The sequence below is a fragment of the Schistosoma mansoni genome (assembly GCF_000237925.1).
Source record: "Schistosoma mansoni, WGS project CABG00000000 data, chromosome 3 unplaced supercontig 0077, strain Puerto Rico, whole genome shotgun sequence".
NCBI lineage: Eukaryota > Metazoa > Platyhelminthes > Trematoda > Strigeidida > Schistosomatidae > Schistosoma > Schistosoma mansoni.
In genome coordinates this window covers 234,009-253,373 of record NW_017386007.1, presented here as the reverse complement: position 1 = coordinate 253,373, position 19,365 = coordinate 234,009, and the positions used below count along the sequence as shown (strand labels likewise).

Here is a 19,365-nt window from a genome sequence, read left to right as displayed (position 1 = left end):
TATTATAGGACTCCTCAGCAGTGCGCATCCATGAACCCACTCTCGCGGGATTCGAACCCAGGACCTACCAGTTTCAAGCCGAAGCCCTTAACCGAGTCCCATAATAGGACGAAACGGCCGTCCAGTGCTTCCAGGTGGTCTAGCTTCAATTGACTCATGATCTCAACTCTATAACTTATTAAAATCTCCACAAAACCCCTTCTGATATTAAATTTTATGCTACAAAAAGTAATCTAATCTTGATGTAGGTTTGTTCTTTGAGCTGGATGATTTGATTGTGGAGCTTTTATTGTTATTCTGAACGATATCATTAGCACAAACTTCAGGTGATCTAATCATGATTGTGTACTTCTATATAGTATACGATTTTTGTATAGTATTTCTCTAGAGTTCTAACCATTGGTTGCTATCATCCCGCTGATCCCAACCAGGTAGTCTTTACCTATTAACATAGCTCAGTCTACCTGTCAGTGATTTCAGAGATTTGTGTCACATTTTGGTCTGATTACCCCTAGGTATATTAGCAACATAACAGAAGTTGAAATATACAAAAAGTAATCTAGTCATCATTGAGTATTTCGACATAGTATAAGATTTATTTTAGAGTATTTCTTTAGAGCTCTATAATTTTCTGAGTCAGTCATAACGTCAAACTTCGTACGTACATATGTCAGTTCACGTTGCCATACCACATTAACACGGAGATGTAGTTGTCCATTCAAATCCCATAGTGGGTAGAAGTAATAAGAGTATAAACAGTAATCCGAAAGATTAAGGTTTGAAGATGTTATTCAAAGTGTATAATCCAATGAAACAAATTTGGAAAGAGAAAAAGGAAAGGACATGAAGAATTCAGAAGATCAAAATTTGGCAGAGAACACGAAGTGTGAATGCACCTTCTCCATTGCAAACGATTTTGAGTCATATCATTCAAGATCTCTAACCACCGATTGTTATCATCTCGCGAATCCCAACCAGGTAGTATACACCTACCAATATGGCTAAGTCCACTTGTCAGTAACTTGATGTATTTGTGACAAGTCTTTGTTTGGCCGCTCCTAGCTTTCTTCTAACCTACTCCTACACTATAAAACATCGCACGTCGGGCCAGTCAGTGGTTGGGCATACGTAACACGTTTTGGTCTGGCCACCCTTAGCTATATTACCAACATAACAGAATATGTGATTATGTAATCCATCGTCAAATTATATATAAATTTCGGATTTACAAAAATGAGAAATATTCTAACAATATAAGAAAGTTAATTAGGTTTACTTTGTAATGAATCAACATGTAATGTAATTCAATAAAAAATTTGGTTTGATCTTTTTTAAGGGTACTATAATGTATTTTTATAAAAAACATTATCATTCCCAAATAGAATATAATGGTTTAAGAACTATTACAGAAAATTATAGACTATTAATACACCCTATAAATCAATGGACTGATTTTAATCAGATTTCGTTGGTGATAATATAAAAACCCACTTATCAACTTATCAATATTTGTATCTCAAAAAATTAAAAATTGAAATCTTAAAGAATAGTCATTAACCTAATTTTAATTGTTGCTCTGTTTGACTAAAGTAGCATCAAACTTGTAATTTTCAAAAAATCTCGTCTTTCATCATGAGGCATCACAACTCTTCTTTATAAAGATACTTCAAGCATCAGAATAGAGTCTAAATTGTTTAGGTGTCTTTTTCTGGTTATAGTTTTCTTTAAGCAACGTTCTTTTCTTTAGAATGGAGTTGTGAACCACATGTCCAAACATTCATTTTTATCGTACCAAACGATCCACACTTGTTTCTAAACCTACTTTCAATGGTTTTAAGTAATACCAGGTTTAACATACTAAAAAAGTTGTTGATTTAAGACCTCATAATGAGGTACTATGAAACATAAATCCTTGAGCTAATGAGTCATGAATACTCACAATTGATTGATCACTGGGTGGTGATCAATGTCATGTGTGTCAAGTCCTTCTTAGTGCTGATCGAATGCTATCGATCAAGTTGCAATGTGGCCATTAGTCTAGGTGGCTCGACACTGCTTGCACTATATATATTGAGGTAAGATGGTGATTGGAGGTGGTCAACAGGAAACCCTGAACATAGGTTTCCTGACACTTGACATTCGTCAGTAAGGTGTACCTGTAATCTTGAGGGAACTTGTGCTCCTTGACGGATTCGATCCCGTGTCACTCAGCTTCACAGTCAGAGACGTTACCACTGAGTTATTCGGGCAGCGATCAACCTCCTGTAGGACTGAGATGTAATCACAATTGATTGATCACTGGGTGGTGATCAATGTCATGCGTGTCAAGTCCTTCTTAGTGCTGATCGAATGCTATCGATCAAGTCATGAATACACTTATTAAGAAAAATTCATCATATAACTTGGGCATTTTTTGGTTTAATCAAAAAATGTCTTACTTTAACTGATCTAATAATTGTGTAACATCATTAAATTCATGATGTACTTCAGTTAATTTACTTTCTGTATTGATAATTGTAGTTGTAGTAGTAGATGTTTTACGATCATCTATTGATTGATAAATTCTATTATCTTTATCTCTTTCTCCTTCAATTATATCTTCACTTCTGGTAACTTCATTTTCATTATTATTTGATTTATCACCATTATCTGTCTCTTCTTTTTTCTCTTCTATTTGACCAGTATCAGCCAAATTATCAACAGCAATAGCCAAAAAGACATTGAGAAGTATATCTATTTATATATTATTTCCGAGTTAAGGAAATTATGCTGATATTTATATATACCAACTCTATAACCATACCTTCTTTGTGATGGTAATTATAATAAATAAAGACATTATATTAGCAAATGGTCTATGGTAATAATGCTGAAAAATGAAGAAATAATTGTACTGCAATATTTTTCATAGTTGAAATCATAAGTCGATTGAAACTACACCAAGGAAAACCTGGAAGCACTGGACAGCAGTTTCGTCCTATTATGAGACTCCTCAGTGGCAGTGCTCATCCACGACCTCGCCTCACGAGATTCGAAACCAGGACCTATCAGTCTCGAGCGAGAGCCCTTAACTGATAGACCACTCAACCGGCCGGCATCTAACGGTGTTAATGTTTAACTTCACCGATCCGTGAAGTACAACTCATTTGTGTATATAAAAGAAGAATTGAAATTCGACTTAAAATTGACAATGAACAGAGAGTGTAGTTGAGTACATGTTTGCACACTAAGAACTGCTCTCCATGCAGAAAATGAAAACTGTATTAAAATTATGAACCCTATATTAGCAAAAAATCGATGGGAAGATTCAAACAAACAATACCAAGTGAATTTAAACTTCACCCCATCGCACAAGCAAGTGGCTATCAGGACTCAGTGGCCGAGTGGATAACCCGATGGCATTTGAAGCCAGGGTACTGGGTTCGAGTCCCAGAGTGAACATCAACTCTGAGATGCAGGTACATCCAGCTGACGAGTCCCAGATAGGACGAAACGCGCGTCAAACTGGATTCCACTGCTAGCCACTATCCATCTCTGCTAACCATGCTTGTGAATTAAGGCATATCGAGGCAATACGCACAGTATGCACATATGCCAATTAGAGATCGACCAGTTGCAGTCCTAACAAAATCGATGGGAAGATTCAAACAAACAATACCAAGTGAACCTATATTATTAAGTTTAATACTTATGACATAAATGTCACCATTTTCCCTTTGATAAATTTCGATAGTGTAGTAATAAGAAGACGAAGATTATCAGAACTATGTAATATATGAGCGCAATACATTTGAAAAAATCTGATCACACAAGTACTCGTTAAGAACATTTATAGATAAAAATAAAGGATCGACTAGACTAGTTATGGGGGGTAAGAAGAGACAAGGATAATAATGATAAAAATAGTGTGAAAACAATTTGACACTTAATCACTCTGGATAATAAGTTAATATTACCAAGGTAGGTTTAAGGAGAGAACAAACTGTTTTTTGAATACACAAAGGGGGTTTGAATTTTCGTATGGCTAAGACTTCAATAAACCTTTAGTATACTCCTTTTTATACTTTTGTACAGCACCACAAAAGTCAAGTTAAGATCAATCTAATGACCTGTTTCAACCCTATGTTTATCCTCTACTCTTATTGGTTCACTTGATTTTATTTGTTTCTGCAACCACTTAGCTACGTGTCTGCACACTCTAATTTTGAAATCAAGAATACTCCTCCCTGTATATGTGTGACCACACACATATTTAAATTGGTAAACACAGTGGGATGTGACGCTTTTTTTATTCCTTTCATTTTTTCCCCACTTCTTTTAGGGTTTTGATGAATCCTGGACCATGTTCATTCTTTCATAATGACCTATACTGCGTAATACGTCTTGTCTCCTCTTACTCTCCATATCTAGTCTAGTCAACCCTTTATTTTTATCTATAAATGTTATTAACAAGTCTACAATGTGTGATCAGATTGATTCGAAATGTATTGCGCTAATATATCATCACATAGTTCTGATAATCTTCATCTTCTTATTACACTATCAAAGTTATACAGAAGCTTTTAATGAGAGCACGAGACCAATAGATCCTGGTTTTGAGTTCTGGGTGTGAGATCGTGGATGGGTACTCCTGAGGAGTTCCACAATAGAGCGAAACGATCGTCCAGTGCTTCCGGGTATTCCATGGTTGTCTAGCTTCAATTGACTCATCCATCTTAAATTACTTAAATCTCTGCAAAACCGCTTCTGAACTATTAATGAATCATTACAATCATCTCAAAGTTATCAATACAAAATTTTTTATTAACAATTAAATAAAGGATACAATTTCCACAAATAAAAAGTATAACATAGTACAAACAGACCATAATACCAACACGACTATTCGAATATGAACGAATTCCATTATACATAGCTTCATTCCAATCTTCACTAGTCAAAATCTAATATTTAAAAAGGAGAAAAAAAAAGTAGAATCTAAGGAATCACTAAGAGATCAATTGACTTTAGTGAATAATAAGTATGATAAGAAAATTTCAGGGGATCTGAGAAGAAAAAATAAACAGTAACGTCACTTCAGAACGAATCGCATTATGTTCAATTGGATTCAATACTTCATAATTAGGAGGTAATCATAAGGGGGTTTTGTGGAGATTTAAGTAATTTTATATAGTTGAAATCATGAGTCAATTGATGGTAGACCACCATGGAAAACCTGAAAAGTACTGGACGGTCGTTTCGTTCTATTGTGGGACTCCTCAGCAGTGCTCATCCACGATTCCACCTAGTGAGATTCAAACCCAAGACCGATCAGTCTTGCGTGCGAGCGTTTAACCACTCGACCACTGAACCGGCCGGCATTCAACGGTGTTAATGTCTAAATTCAACTAATCCACGAAATTGAACAACCACAATAAGACGAAATAACTGTTCAGGGCTTTCAGGTTTTCCATAGTGATCTAACTTTAATTAACTCATGATTTCAACTATGAAAACAAATATTATTGATCGATAATCATAGAAACATGAAAAATTACTCACTTGAAAAACTGTTATTAATGATTGATAAAAACTATCAAAATTTGATCTTGGCTTTTCTTCTCTAGGAAAATTAAATCTTCCACCAAATAATTGCATACCAAGTAATGCAAATATTACAATGAATAAAAATAATAGAACTAATAAACTAACAATTGATTTTAAACTAGCTAATAATGAACCAACTAAATTACGTAAGCTACTCCAATATCTAAAGATATAAAAGAAAGAAAGAAAGGAAGAAAAAAAAGAAGAAGATAAACAGACAAATGTTGAATAATGTTGAAATATATAGGTATTGTATAAATTGATGTGTAAGTCACAATCACAGAATTACATTGACTACCTGCAATAATTAAGTGGAAAGCGTTAGTCGGAAGAAGTAGACGGCCACTTCGTCTTATTGTGGGACCCCTCAGCAGAGCGCATTCACGACCTCACCTCGCAAGATTCGAACCTAGGACCTACCAGTCTCGCACCAGAGCTCATAACTGATAGACCACCAGGCCAACATCCGATGGTGTTTATGTCTAACTCCAACCAATCCGATAATTAAATAGAACTTTACCAGAATTCATTCATATATCAATGTAATATAAATTGATAGTTTCAACTAAATTTCAAAGGTTTTTCATGCATCTCATTAAAACAACTGGGGTATACATAAATGTATTTCGAATAGCGAAAGCTTCATAATTCCAGACGGTTAGTCTAACTAGATTATAACTTCAACAAGACGAAGTAACATTACAGTCAGTTAAATTAAATCTCTGAAATTTGTGACTTTCCCCAAAACAGTAGGCGTCAAGTTTATATCATCATGACTTACAAAACAAGTAATTACTTTATAAATTGGATGAGGGCGATACTATAATTTATAGAAGACCTTTGAACGAATCTTAAGTAACTTTGGGAAATATTAGCCAACCAGGAAACAGTCAGCATAGAGTAAAAATATATTATACTAAACCAAAGAATTAAAGTGGATACACTTCATTTACATGGTCCAAAAACTTGGCAAGGTTAAAAAGAGGTTCAAAATGTTCTAAAATCGTTATACATAAGGGAGAGAAACTCATCCCTATGGCCCAACAGCTTCAATATTGTTTCTGTGTACTCCGGTTGTGTAAGTTTGTCATTTTTATTACGCACATATCCCTACAACGCTCATACCTCTGAACAGCCAAAGCTTCAGTAACATCTGCGAATATTGCAGCCAATCATACTGGTGCTTTAATTATACAGTTCACTGCAATTATTATAATTTGCCTTAGTCTTAATCTGGACCGAGAGAAAAAGTTCCTATTCTAGCAGACTTCTTCCTCTAACATATATTACATCGAAAGACAACATAATCAGGGTAATCTGCCCAAGGTCTACAAGTCAATTGATTACCGTAATTGCAAATAAATGAGCTTCTTAGTAGTCCCATTTATTGTAGTCTCTTAATTGTCACGTTTTCTCTAAAATCCACTGTGAACCGATTGTACATGAGTATCAGGTACTGAAATTGGCGCTGCGACCTTGAAATCCCATAAGCTCTTCTGATTGGCTCGTCCATAAATTATAGTCTCGCCTGGATGAGTTGTAAAACCAACTAGATAATCTACTATTTTTCAGGAATTATATCTCATAATTTCGTATAAGAAACATACATAAATCTCATTAAAATGGTCAATACTACATGTTTAGTTTGGAGTCATGTTTTCATTTATCTGAGACATAAAAAGCTGCATGAATTAAGAAAAGTATTCACCGTTTACTGATTCTGTTGGGGATGTCGAATCCCCAGAACTTACTTGGTAAATAGCTTAATTTTGTAATTTTACTTTGAAAATTTGAATTTCCTTGTTTTTGCGTCAAAGGTGCTATTTTTACCTTCAAGTAGTATTTCCCACTTGTAAAATATCTTAAATGCTATTGGTCCGTTGTATCTTTGAGTGTGTTATTTTGTAATGCTGCACAAGGACAAATTATCGCTATATATATACGTTTGAATTTTTTCCCCTTACGACTTGCTTGTACTCGGCTGCTTACGAAATATATTTCCCCCTACTTCGCCTTGGACTTCTTCCTCTAGTTAGCTGGGCCTGGGACAACGGATTAGATTAGCCTATCGTGTCATTATATCATTGGCCTTCGTTCGTTACCAAGAAAATCGACTTAGCTCAAGCATATCAGATTCCTGCTTAGTTTTTAAATTCAATGTGATCATTGCAAAAATTAAAAAAAATTCTTGCTTTGAATACGTGTATATAAACATAAATCACCACATAGGAATAAACAATAGTTTAGTTGTCTCTATGATAGACCGGATCAAACCAAAAAAATAATATTTTGTTTCAAGACTAGACACGACAAGTGCTCGCATAAGCCAACATCGTGATTAAGAAGTTTAATTTTGCCGGACCATTACTCATATACAATAAGGTACAGGTATTTATAAACAGTTGTTTACGCGAAATACTTAACATTCACTGGCTGGATACTATCAGCAACAGCGTTTTATGGGAGAGGATAAATCAACTTCCAGGTGAGGAGAAAATTTGGAATAGACGTTGGGAGTGGGTCGGACATACATTAAGGAAATCACCAAACTGCAGCACGAGGCAATCGCTAACTTGGAATCCGGAAGGGAAGAGGGAAAGAGGAAGGTCAAAGAACACATTACGCTGGGAGATTGAAGCGGATATGAAAAAGGATGAATTTTAACTGGAAAGAACTGGAAAGGATTGCCTAGGACAGAGTTGGATGGAGAGTGCTGGTGGGAGGCCTATGCTCTTCCATGAGGGGTAACAGGCGTAAGTAAGTAAGTATTATTCATGTAACTAAGACGATCGCAATATATGTTCTGTTCAGATCAGTACAGCAACCTATAATTACTCATAAATTTTGTATATTGTCAACCACATTTTGCAAATAAAGCATTTTTCTAAGTCTTTGTTTTTTCTCTCTATAGACAGTTAAGCAAGAATTTAGAATGTACATTAATAATTGAAAAGAACTGCAGGAAACAACACAGGAGGTTGGATAGTAAATTAGAAAACAACTTTTCTTTGGATAGACAGTAATGTATTTTATAAAACAAGTTTTCTCGAATGTATTAAGATTATAAATGTACTAGTTAAAAGCCTGATATTAAAACCCAAGATTTCAACCTCATGTAAGGTTGTCAATCAACTGATGTCAAAATATGAACATAACAGCAACAACAAGCGAAGTGCAAAGAAGTGAATTTATTTCATAGATTCTTATCAGTTGCTTACAACCTAAAAACGATAATAATAATTAGTTATCAAGCAGTAGCACTATACTATTGCTCATCATATGCTAGGTAGTGGATACAATGCTGAGATTTTAAAACCCTTCAAAATAAACTGTACCTAGACAATTTCGAAATTACTACGTTACGTCAAGGCCATTATGATGAAAAAATTGCGACCAAACTAACGTATTCAATTGGAATTTTATATTCTTCCATAATTCACTGACGCTATATCTTATTTCACATTCGCAACAAAAAGTTCTTTTCCTGTTTTTGAGTTTTCTCGAACTTTACTCCTCTTACTCTGTGATTACATAGAATTCTACTGTTATTATGTAACTTTTTCACGAATATTCATTATCTAAGATAGAGTTTCAAGATGGCTTTCATCTAGAAATTTCATGGTTAGTAGCATAAAAATGTTCATCCAACTTATCACTTTACAATTCATCCATACTTGTTGTCGCTATTTGAACTTATCAATGGGAAAAAATGTGTTTAATATCGGAATCGAAAACAAATGACTGAAATTTCTTCGTGGATGCGCACTGCTAACTAGTCCCTTACTAGTTTGATGTGTGCTACTTATATGGATAGGTACCTGGCATCAATCGGAAGTGAAATGCCTGGAAGTAGAAAGTTAAGAAGATCGAAGAAAAAGAGAACAAGAACAGAAAATGATTTGTATGGAAATGAAAGAACAATAAAGTCTGAGACGATTGACTAATGTTTTACAAATGAAGTATTTACTATATAGTTCTCAGATTTTACTAAGACATAATGTAATTTCGTATCCGAATACATTCAATTGTTCCTACTTATGTTCTTGTTCACTACACTAGAATGAATTCTTTCAGGTTTTTAATTTTAGTCTAATAGTGATCGGTTCATGATCACATCATACTAGTCACTACTCATTAATCATTCAGTAGTAATATTTACGAAAAATATAAAGTTATCATAAAGTTAACAAAATAATCTTACCTGGTTACTTTAAATACACGTAATAAACGTGCACAACGTAATACAGATACACCTAATGGTGGCATAACTTTAGTTTGTATTAGAACAACTTCAATAATACTACATATAACAACAAAAAAATCGAATCGATTAAACATAAAATCAAAATAACATCGTATTCCTAAACTGTACATTTTAATTAACATTTCAATAGAAAACAGGACAACAAATACAATATTGGCCATATCTATAATAAAAATAAAAAAATGAGAGGGGGTAGGGGAGGGAAAAGAGAGAAATGAAAAAATAATAAGTACCGATGACAATATAGAAAAAAAATAAATACGTTGTCATGTGGAAAAAAAGACACAACCATAACTAAAACTCTGTTGTCATATAAATGGGAAAAAATTTTTTAAATACTAACTAATTTTATTGATCGATTCCATGAAGTGTTTTTTTTATGTTACAAAACTACCCTATTATGAAATTGGTTTGGTATAGAATGAAATTTTCCATAATGTATCCAAATAACATTTATATTATTAAACATTAATAATATACTAAGCAAATTTGGATATTAGCTAACAATGGAATCCAGGAAACGCGACACTTCGTCTTATTTGGGACTCGTCAGATGGATATACCTACGTCTCAGAGTTGATGTTCAGTCTGAGACTCGAACCCAGTACCATTCGCTTCAAACGCCATCGTGTTATCCACTCAGCTACTGAGTCCTGATAGCCACTTGTTTGTGCAATGGAGGAAGTTTAAATTCACTTAGTATTGTTTGTTTGTATCATCCCATTGATGTTTAGAACTGAAATTGTGTTATATCCCGATAACAATAGTGAATGGTAACTTTAGGATCCATTCATGGACAAATATTATGCATATAATTTTTATCGTATATTTGCTAAATAATTAAACTACTCATATTCATGTTCATTTCATTGTGAGCTTTATTTTGACCCTTGGACTATTATTGTACGATTTACCATTCCTGAGTTATACCGAGTCTATTGATTACTGTTCCTCCTATTCACAGTAACACTTGGCTGAATCTTGTACAAATATTATTTTCTATTTTATTGGTACGATGCGATCAATCTATTTGGTATATAAACTCAGTATGTTTGAAATACAATGATTCATACCACAGAGGCTGTTATTGATGTTCTGGACTTAACTGACTGGGCTAGGCAGAAGCAGGATCGATAAGCACTCTAGACTGCTCGTACGGTTTTCCTGTGTCACTATTCCAATCGATAATCCACTGCTCTCTGATTGGCGGTCTTATCATGTTCATACATTAACTGGGCATCCACTCGGTCACAATATATAACAAATTGATCCGTCTCTTATTGGCATATGTGCATACTGTGCGCATTGCCTCGATATAGCCTTAATTCACAAACATTGGAAGCAAAGATAAATAGTTAGTCTCTTATTGGCAGTTTCAAACAAAACAATACTATATGAATTTACATTAATAACATAGTCTCAGAATTAGTTAATTCTTTTTCATTTGACTTGAATACATAATATCTCGTTAATTTAGTATTTCAGTGGGCCAGTTCTCATAGTAGTAATATGAATTTACTTGGGAATATTCAAAAACCAGAATATCAATTGATGGAATAGTGTATTGTTAATCATTAATTATAAAATCCACAAGCATGTAAGAGACTAAGGACACTGGGGAGCGAGTGAGTGAGTAAAAGGTTGAAATATATATGTGTATTTTTTTTAGGGTTAGTCAATTGTGTATTAATTATTGATTGTCTCTGTTTACAACCAATGGAAGGATAGATAAAGTTGAGGTGTAGACATGCGTTCAATCATGTGTTTAATCTCACTATTTACTCGTAACACCACTTATGACATATTTGTTATGAACATGTTAAGTAATACAGAATTTTGTGCTCCTTAGGTATTTCCTAGGTCCAAGTAAAAGTCTTAGTGTAGGAACTATTTTGTTTAACTGACTCCAGTAAGCAATCTGTCTCAAGAATGAACATACATACTTTCCAGTAATTAGGTTCACAATAGATTTCCAATATTTTCAGACTTTTTCTATTTGTTCATCTGTTTGTATTTTGTTTCTGGAAATCATTTAAGTGTTTTAATGCATAAGAGCTTCATTGGAGTGGTTTGCCTTTACAATTTTGAAATTCATTTACTTAAGCAAACAGTTCTAATGTTTGTATACTTTTCAAACAATTGGAGACATTCTTAAATGAGATAATTTTAACACATAGATCTTCACATCAATAAAACAATACACGTGCCTATTCAAGTAGTTACCGGAATGACCAAACCATTAGATTAAACTTCGTATTAACCATGATTTTAGGATATAAAACTTGGCCAAAATTAACGATATGAACATTCATTTGTTTGTGTCAACCTGATTTCTATTAATGTTTTGAGAGTTCGGTATGATTAATATTGTTTTCCATAGATCTATCCCTGTCACTATTAGAAATAAATTGTCTTCGTAATTACTGACATTTAAGACCGCTCCATAAAACGTCTCAGTTGCAATAGGGGTTTATTGGTGCTTCTTGTGTGACTACATAAAATTCAAAAGGGATAGACCAACTTAATTAGAGCTTATTTGACATAATCTCTTGGATATAGCAATGTTCCTCATTTCAATAATGATGTAGACTATGAATAACAAGGAAATGGTTAGTAGGTCAATGGGTCTCACGATGTTATGTATTAATAAAGTGGGACAGCTATGTCGTTTTGCATTGTCTCTAGCGTCCAATTTTATGAAAGTAGACTTCATGACTTTTGAAAGAAATTCAAAATCACTCTTTGACTATATCTTCATTACCCTTGAGCACTCTTTAAGTAATATCAGTCATCGATTCTATCTAATCGGTCGTGCTTTACATAAATCAACCGTAAACAGAAACTCTTGATTTAAAGTAAGACATATAATATTATTACAATGAAATAGTAATAATCAAATTGCAATAGTGTATATATGTCAAAAACGTACCTTGAAAATCGTCAAGCCACAGCGGTTGTCCATAATGTTCTGAAGTGAGAACACCAGTATTTAAAAAAACAAGAACTATAACTATCCAGTAAAATGTCTGAGATTTAACAAGCCGACGACAAGAACGTCGACAACGACGGTTCCACCGCCGCGATCGCCTTCTAAAAGAAAAATTGATATTCTCTATAAGTATAGGTTCGGTAGCATATAACACAGTTATATTTGGTTTTCCCTGACATAAAGTAAATAAATATTCTCACAATTTACATCGCGCATTTATCTTAGTTAGACAACGACTGAGACCCAACGCGTCCCTTCATAATTGATAGATAAATAATAAGGAACTTTAAAGCGAAAAACCTTTTAGATAGTTCTTCCAAACTATTTATTTATATACAAACTTAAGAAATTTGTGTCACTGATAGATGTTAAATTTAAAAGAAAACAACCGTATGAACAAGAGGATTGGAATCCTGAACACAAAAAATTGTATCACTTTCCACAGAAAGAGCAGATCAATTATTATAGAGAGTCAAAATCAACAAGAACAATGTAAATATGCTAACAGTTAGATTCATGAATCAATCTAAGTTAGACCATCATTGAAAACCTGGAAGCACTGGACGTCCGTTTCGTCCTAGTACGTAGCTCCTCAGAAGTGCGCATCCGCGATCCCACACGTGAGACTCGAAACCAGGACCTTTGCTCTCACGCGTAAACTCCTAACCTCTAGAATGCTGAGCCAACACCCAACGGTGTTAATGTCTAACTTCATTCGACCCGTGATCTTGCACAACCTAAAGGTTAAGGGTTCATAAGAAAGACAGGCCATGGGTTCCAGTTGGGCGTGCGGGATCGTGAGTGCGCACAGCTGAGGAATCTCATACTAGGACGAAATGGCTATCCAGTGCTTCTGGGTTTTCAGTAGTAGTCTAGCTTAAATCGACTTGTGAATTCAATTTTTAAGAATACTACAATCTCCACAAATCCCCAAAACTGGTAAATATGAGTTAATGGATGGTTTCTGTTTCTCATTTTGAAGTCTTCTCTAATTTGTTCCTTCTCATAACAATGTTTTCCTGACTAACTATGAATAAAAATATTTCAATCAGTTTCATAGAGTACATATACTATTAACTAAAGCATATTAAATACAACAATTTGTTGCGTGTGTTTTGCAATTCTATGTATTATGGCGCAGGAGTAGATTGGAACAAAGCTAGGGATGGCCAGACCAAAACGTGGCACAAATCCATCAAGTCACTGATAAGTGGATTGAGCCATGTTGGTAAGTGTAGACTATCTGGTTGGGATCCGTCAGATGATAGCAATCGATGGTTAGAGACCTTGAATGACATGGCTCAAAATCGTTTGCAATGGAGAAGGTGCATCCACTCTTTGTGTTCTCTGACAAATTCTAATCTTCTGAATTCTTCATGTCCCTTTCCTTTTTCTCTTTCCGAATTTGTTTCATTGGATTATACACTTTGAATAACATCTTCAAACTCTAATCTTTCTGATTACTGCTTATACTCTTACTACTTCTACCCACTATAAGATTTGAATCGACAACTGCATCTCTGTGTGAATGTGGTATGGCACCTCGAACTGATGTACATACGTACGAAGTTCTACGTTGTGACTGATTGACTAACTGACTGACCAATTCTATTATATTAACAGTTCAAACGAAATTTTTTTGTTTTGAGTTTTCAGGTCAGTTTTATTAGTAGGTTAAATTTGTTTTCTGTACAATTTACATTCAATCATAATGATATGACATTTTGTTATTATGTAATTACATTTAGTTTAACATAAGAGATGTAATTATAATGTACCCCTTTTTAATAGAAGGTATATTTACATGAAAGTTAGATTAAAATAGAACAAAATAAAATGTATATCATATTTGAAAGTTCTGTATAAATTCTTCAAAAGCTAAGGAGGGGGGGGGAAATATTAACAATCCTTCAACCAATCAGAACTCATTGAAAGTTCTCAAAAATAAAAATCCATAAAAAGGCTACTTATTTTCATTCTTTCCTGTGATTGGATAAACATGATATTACTTATAAATTATATCATCTGCTTTGTTTTCAATGCTTCTAGAATAATTAAGATACCTATAATTATATGAATAGCTTTTTTTTTTTGATTTCCAAAACATAATGTAAAACCTTCAAGGAAAAATATTTCCGGTTTTTTGTTCTTTAACATTGAGTGTTGTGAAGTAGATTTTTGATTACTGGAGAGGTTTCTAGAAAGTCATTTTATAAAGTATTTCAAGTTTGAATCTTATGTTTTTTAGTACTTTGTATGATTACAAAATAAAATATAAACTACAAACTAGCCCTCGAATGCCCTGGTACTGCCGAGAGTGGAGAGAGTCCACTCTCCCTCTCCAAATGCTCTCACATAGCCAAGCCTATATAGCTTCTGACAGGGAAGTCAAACTCACTCCCTTCTCGTGGCATTACTGTTGTTTACCAAATTGAGAGGACGAAAAGCGAATATCCGACGCTTTAGCTGGGTTGGTGGACACGGAAAGTTCACCAAGAGGAGTTGGAAAACCCTGATTCCAAACCAACAGCGCACATGGGCTCCAGTATCCTGAAGGGAACAAATGGAGTATAAACCAATTATTGGTCACTGGCTACCATGGGACTGCATCTCCTTACGATGCTCCACTACCTTGTGTATCAGACCTTTAGGTCAAAGGCTCCGGGTGTGGTTCCCTAAGAAAACCGCCTGCTTCAGTTTGGGCATCTGGGCAGTATCACATCCCTCACACAAATCAAATTTGTACCAATATTTATGTGTTTAGGTAAAATAAATAAAAACACAAGATCATCAACACTGTCTGATATAACACATGTGGATAAACCACACAAGTGACTCTTACATGAAGTATGCGCTGGTGATAATATCCACAACGATAATCTAACATTACTAATCAAACCAGACAGCTAGGAGAAAACAATGTATCCACTTGAGATACAAATCTTCTTCATCATTTCATCATATTTACAGAATCGAATACTTGGTATAGTTTTATATAGTTGAGATCATGATTCAATTGAAGCTAGACCACCATGGGAAAGCTGAAAGCACTGGACGGCCGTTTCGTCCTATTGTGGGACTCCTCAGCAGTGCGCATCCACGATCCAGCCTCGCGAGATTCGAACCCAGGACCTACCAGTCTCGAGCCAGAGCACATAACCGATAAACCGCCGGGCCGGAATCCGACGGTGTTAATATCTAACCTCAACCAGTTCACGAAATCGCGTGACCAACTTCCATTGTACTGAGGTAAATACCTGTGTCTGCTTCACATGGATTAGCTCCACCGGTCACGACTTCTCACTAGAACTCGAGGAATTACCTGATGGAGCCAGTCACTAGTGAGCATATGATCATTATCAGAAGGGGGTTTTGTGGTAGGTCCTGGGTTGGAATCTCGTGAGGCGGGATCGTAGATGCGCACTGCTGAGTAGTCCCACAATAGAACTAGACGGCCGTCCAGTGCTTCCAGGTTTGCCATGGTAGTCTAGCTCCAATTGACTCATGATCTCGACTATATAAAATTACTAAAATCTCCACAAAACCCACTCCTGATACTTGGTATAGTATTAAATCAAATACGCCTATAGTCAAATACAGAAGACTGTGTCTATTTTTACATAAAAATATAGACTCTATTGTGAAAAACAGTGCATTCATAGATTCGTTTTATGTGTATGTGAGTTGATAAATAATTTACTGATACTTAAATAGTAGCATAACAACCGGTTGATATTAATGGATACCAAACACAGTTGTATTATTAATTTTACTTCCAACATAAATCAATCTGTTTCCTTATTTAATTGGTTGTATTTTGCTCAAAATATGCACTTACAATTCATAACTCTAAACGTAAAGAGGGAGTTCATCAGAAATAAATGATAGAAATTAAGATATTGAAATCAAATAACCCACCCTTTTAATGGAATACAGAAAAAATACTGATGTTGTTGTGATGATGACTGACTACGATGTCCACCACCGCCATCATCCAGCCCATGTTCAGATGGATCTTCTTCTTCCTCTTCGAAGTCATCAGTAGCTGAAGATGAGGTGGTCCGACATGCAGCACACCAATGAAATTCTGTAAAAATAAAATTTGAAAATCAAAGAACATAAATCAATAATGACGTAATACGTTGTCATTCAAGAGTAATTTCCCTATTACAGCATCAGTATAGAAATACTTAAAATTCATTAAATTATAGATTGACTTTGACAAGAAGACTATTTAAATGCAATCAAATTAAATTCCTTTAAGGATTAAGCTCAAAAACACAAAGTATTGTTAGTATACAATAAATAACTCAGGGAATCGACCGGTTGTTATTCATTCAATTCAATCAGTGAAATTGGCTAGATTGTTTAAAATGATCCAGGCAGGTGTATACTATTTAGTTCTTCGAGGGTTTTGCTAAATGAGAATGCACTTGCAAGAATTCATTACGTAAATCCAGACCTTTCCAACAACTTTGGTACTTTCATAATAAGACCATGATTGGAGCAAATCATTAGAAAAATAAAGTGTTTTCCAGTCATAGTCAAGGCACTAGTTTGTGAAAGAATAACCTTCTGAAGAAAAGAAGTTACTTTTTAGAGATAGATCCAGTCTATATGTTTATTGATACTCAAAATAATGAAACGGTTAAGATACCGTAGTTTTTTTCAGAATTGTTAGCTTATAATTTAACCATTAAGTAGTTCAGATGAATGGCTAAAGAGTGTTTACGATATTCATCAATAGTAACCAGGCTTTATTTAAAGCAACTTATACGAATCAAGATAAAGAGTTCAGGAAACAAATTTTTTTCCAAACTCGATCCCAACACTTGACAAGTCAATGGAAATAGGGACGAAGTGGTAGATATATTATGTGAACTAGTCTTCCATTCATTTCATATGGGAAAATCCAAGGGGTTAATAAAGGTTTAAAAAAGAATTTGTAAATATATGCAACTAAACAACGATCTCTTTTACCACAGGTCATGGAATAGCAAAATTTCTTGATAAACACACAATATTTTATTCCATCCTATGTTTGTAATGGTCGGATCGGTTGCTAACATGGAAATGTAAACCGATATAAATCAAGATGTTAAACGGTAAATAAAGACATTAATATAGTTGAAATCGTGAGTCAATTGAAGCTAGACCAGCATAGAAAACCTGGAAGCACTGGACAACCGTTCCGTCCTATTGTTGGACTCCTCAGCAGTGCGCATCCATGATCTCGCCTCGTGAGATTTGAACACAGGACCTATCAGTCTCTCACGCAAGCGCTTGACCTCTAGACCACTGGGCCGGAATCCAACGGTGTTAATGTCTAACTTCCCTGGTGGTCTAGCTTCAACTGACTCATGATTTCAACTATATAAAATTACTAAAATCTCCACAAAACCCCCTTCTAATAAAGACATTAATACCTTATAGAAGTAATGAGAAAAGTGAATACACGTGATTTCTTATAAAGATACATTAACTAGAACTGATAGTAATTTTAATCCTATATATGTTGACATGGTCGATGCAATTATCATAATTAGCAAGCTTTACTATCACTCAGTCACATAATCTGTGATGGAAAACACAGTTGGAATACCTCTTCATAAGATAATTACGATAAGTAATAAGATGAGTACAGTAAAATGAAAATAAAATGTCTAAATTTAGAAATAAGGAACAACCGCAAACAAACAACTCAGAACAGTAGAAAACTGACTAAAATATCAGTCTACTGAGCGTAGTGCTGAAATTATAGAATATACTTGCGATTTTGATTCAATCGTCTTTCGAATGTGATCCTAGATTTTCTACACACTCACTATCGAGTTTTCTTCAAAGAGACACCCTTTTTCGTTTTTGTACTGATCTTTTTCAATCACAACATGGACAGAAGACAAGTAACACTATTTCTCAAAAGCTAAACATATATAGTGGACGCTACTCACAAGAATGTTTATAAGTAGTGTATAACGGAACTTGGTGTTGTAGAACAGAGTGTATTCGTGTTTACTTTCTCTGGTCTGCATCAATCAAGGTCTGAAATAAACGTATCTCAAATCACTCTTGTTCCTGACTTATTCTATTATTCGGTGATGCGATTTAAGGCAAAAGGTAAATACAAAGTAAAGTAGAATATATATTTCATCAACATCTTTATTTATTTATTTATTTGAACACATAAATATTGGTACAAAGAAACACCAGATATATATGCGCTGCACAAATCTTATTTGATTTGTGTGAGGGCTGTGATACTGCCCAGATGCCCAAACTGAAGCAGGCGGTTTTCTTAGGGAACCACACCCGGAGCCTTTGACCTAAAGGTCTGATACACAAGGTAGTGGAGCATCGTAAGGAGATGCAGTCCCATGGTAGCCAGTGACCAATAATTGGTTTATACTCCATTTGTTCCCTTCAGGATACTGGAGCCCATGTGCGCTGTTGGTTTGGAATCAGGGTTTTCCAACTCCTCTTGGTGAACTTTCCGTGTCCACCAACCCAGCTAAAGCGTCGGATATTC

At 34.7% G+C, this 19,365-nt stretch overlaps 1 protein-coding gene across 1 annotated transcript in view; it reads right to left on the bottom strand.

The window, feature by feature from the left end:
* Smp_159990 (voltage-dependent calcium channel) overlaps positions 1–19,365 on the bottom strand; it is a gene marked incomplete at both ends in the record, with an annotated part of 134,204 nt that overhangs the window by 96,350 nt on the left and 18,489 nt on the right. The window contains 6 exons of the mRNA XM_018791368.1: positions 2,439–2,733; positions 4,826–4,943; positions 5,542–5,749; positions 9,788–10,013; positions 12,780–12,940; positions 16,758–16,926. Coding sequence (XP_018645428.1) covers positions 2,439–2,733; positions 4,826–4,943; positions 5,542–5,749; positions 9,788–10,013; positions 12,780–12,940; positions 16,758–16,926 — 1,177 coding nt within the window. The remainder of the gene's footprint in view (positions 1–2,438; positions 2,734–4,825; positions 4,944–5,541; positions 5,750–9,787; positions 10,014–12,779; positions 12,941–16,757; positions 16,927–19,365) is intronic.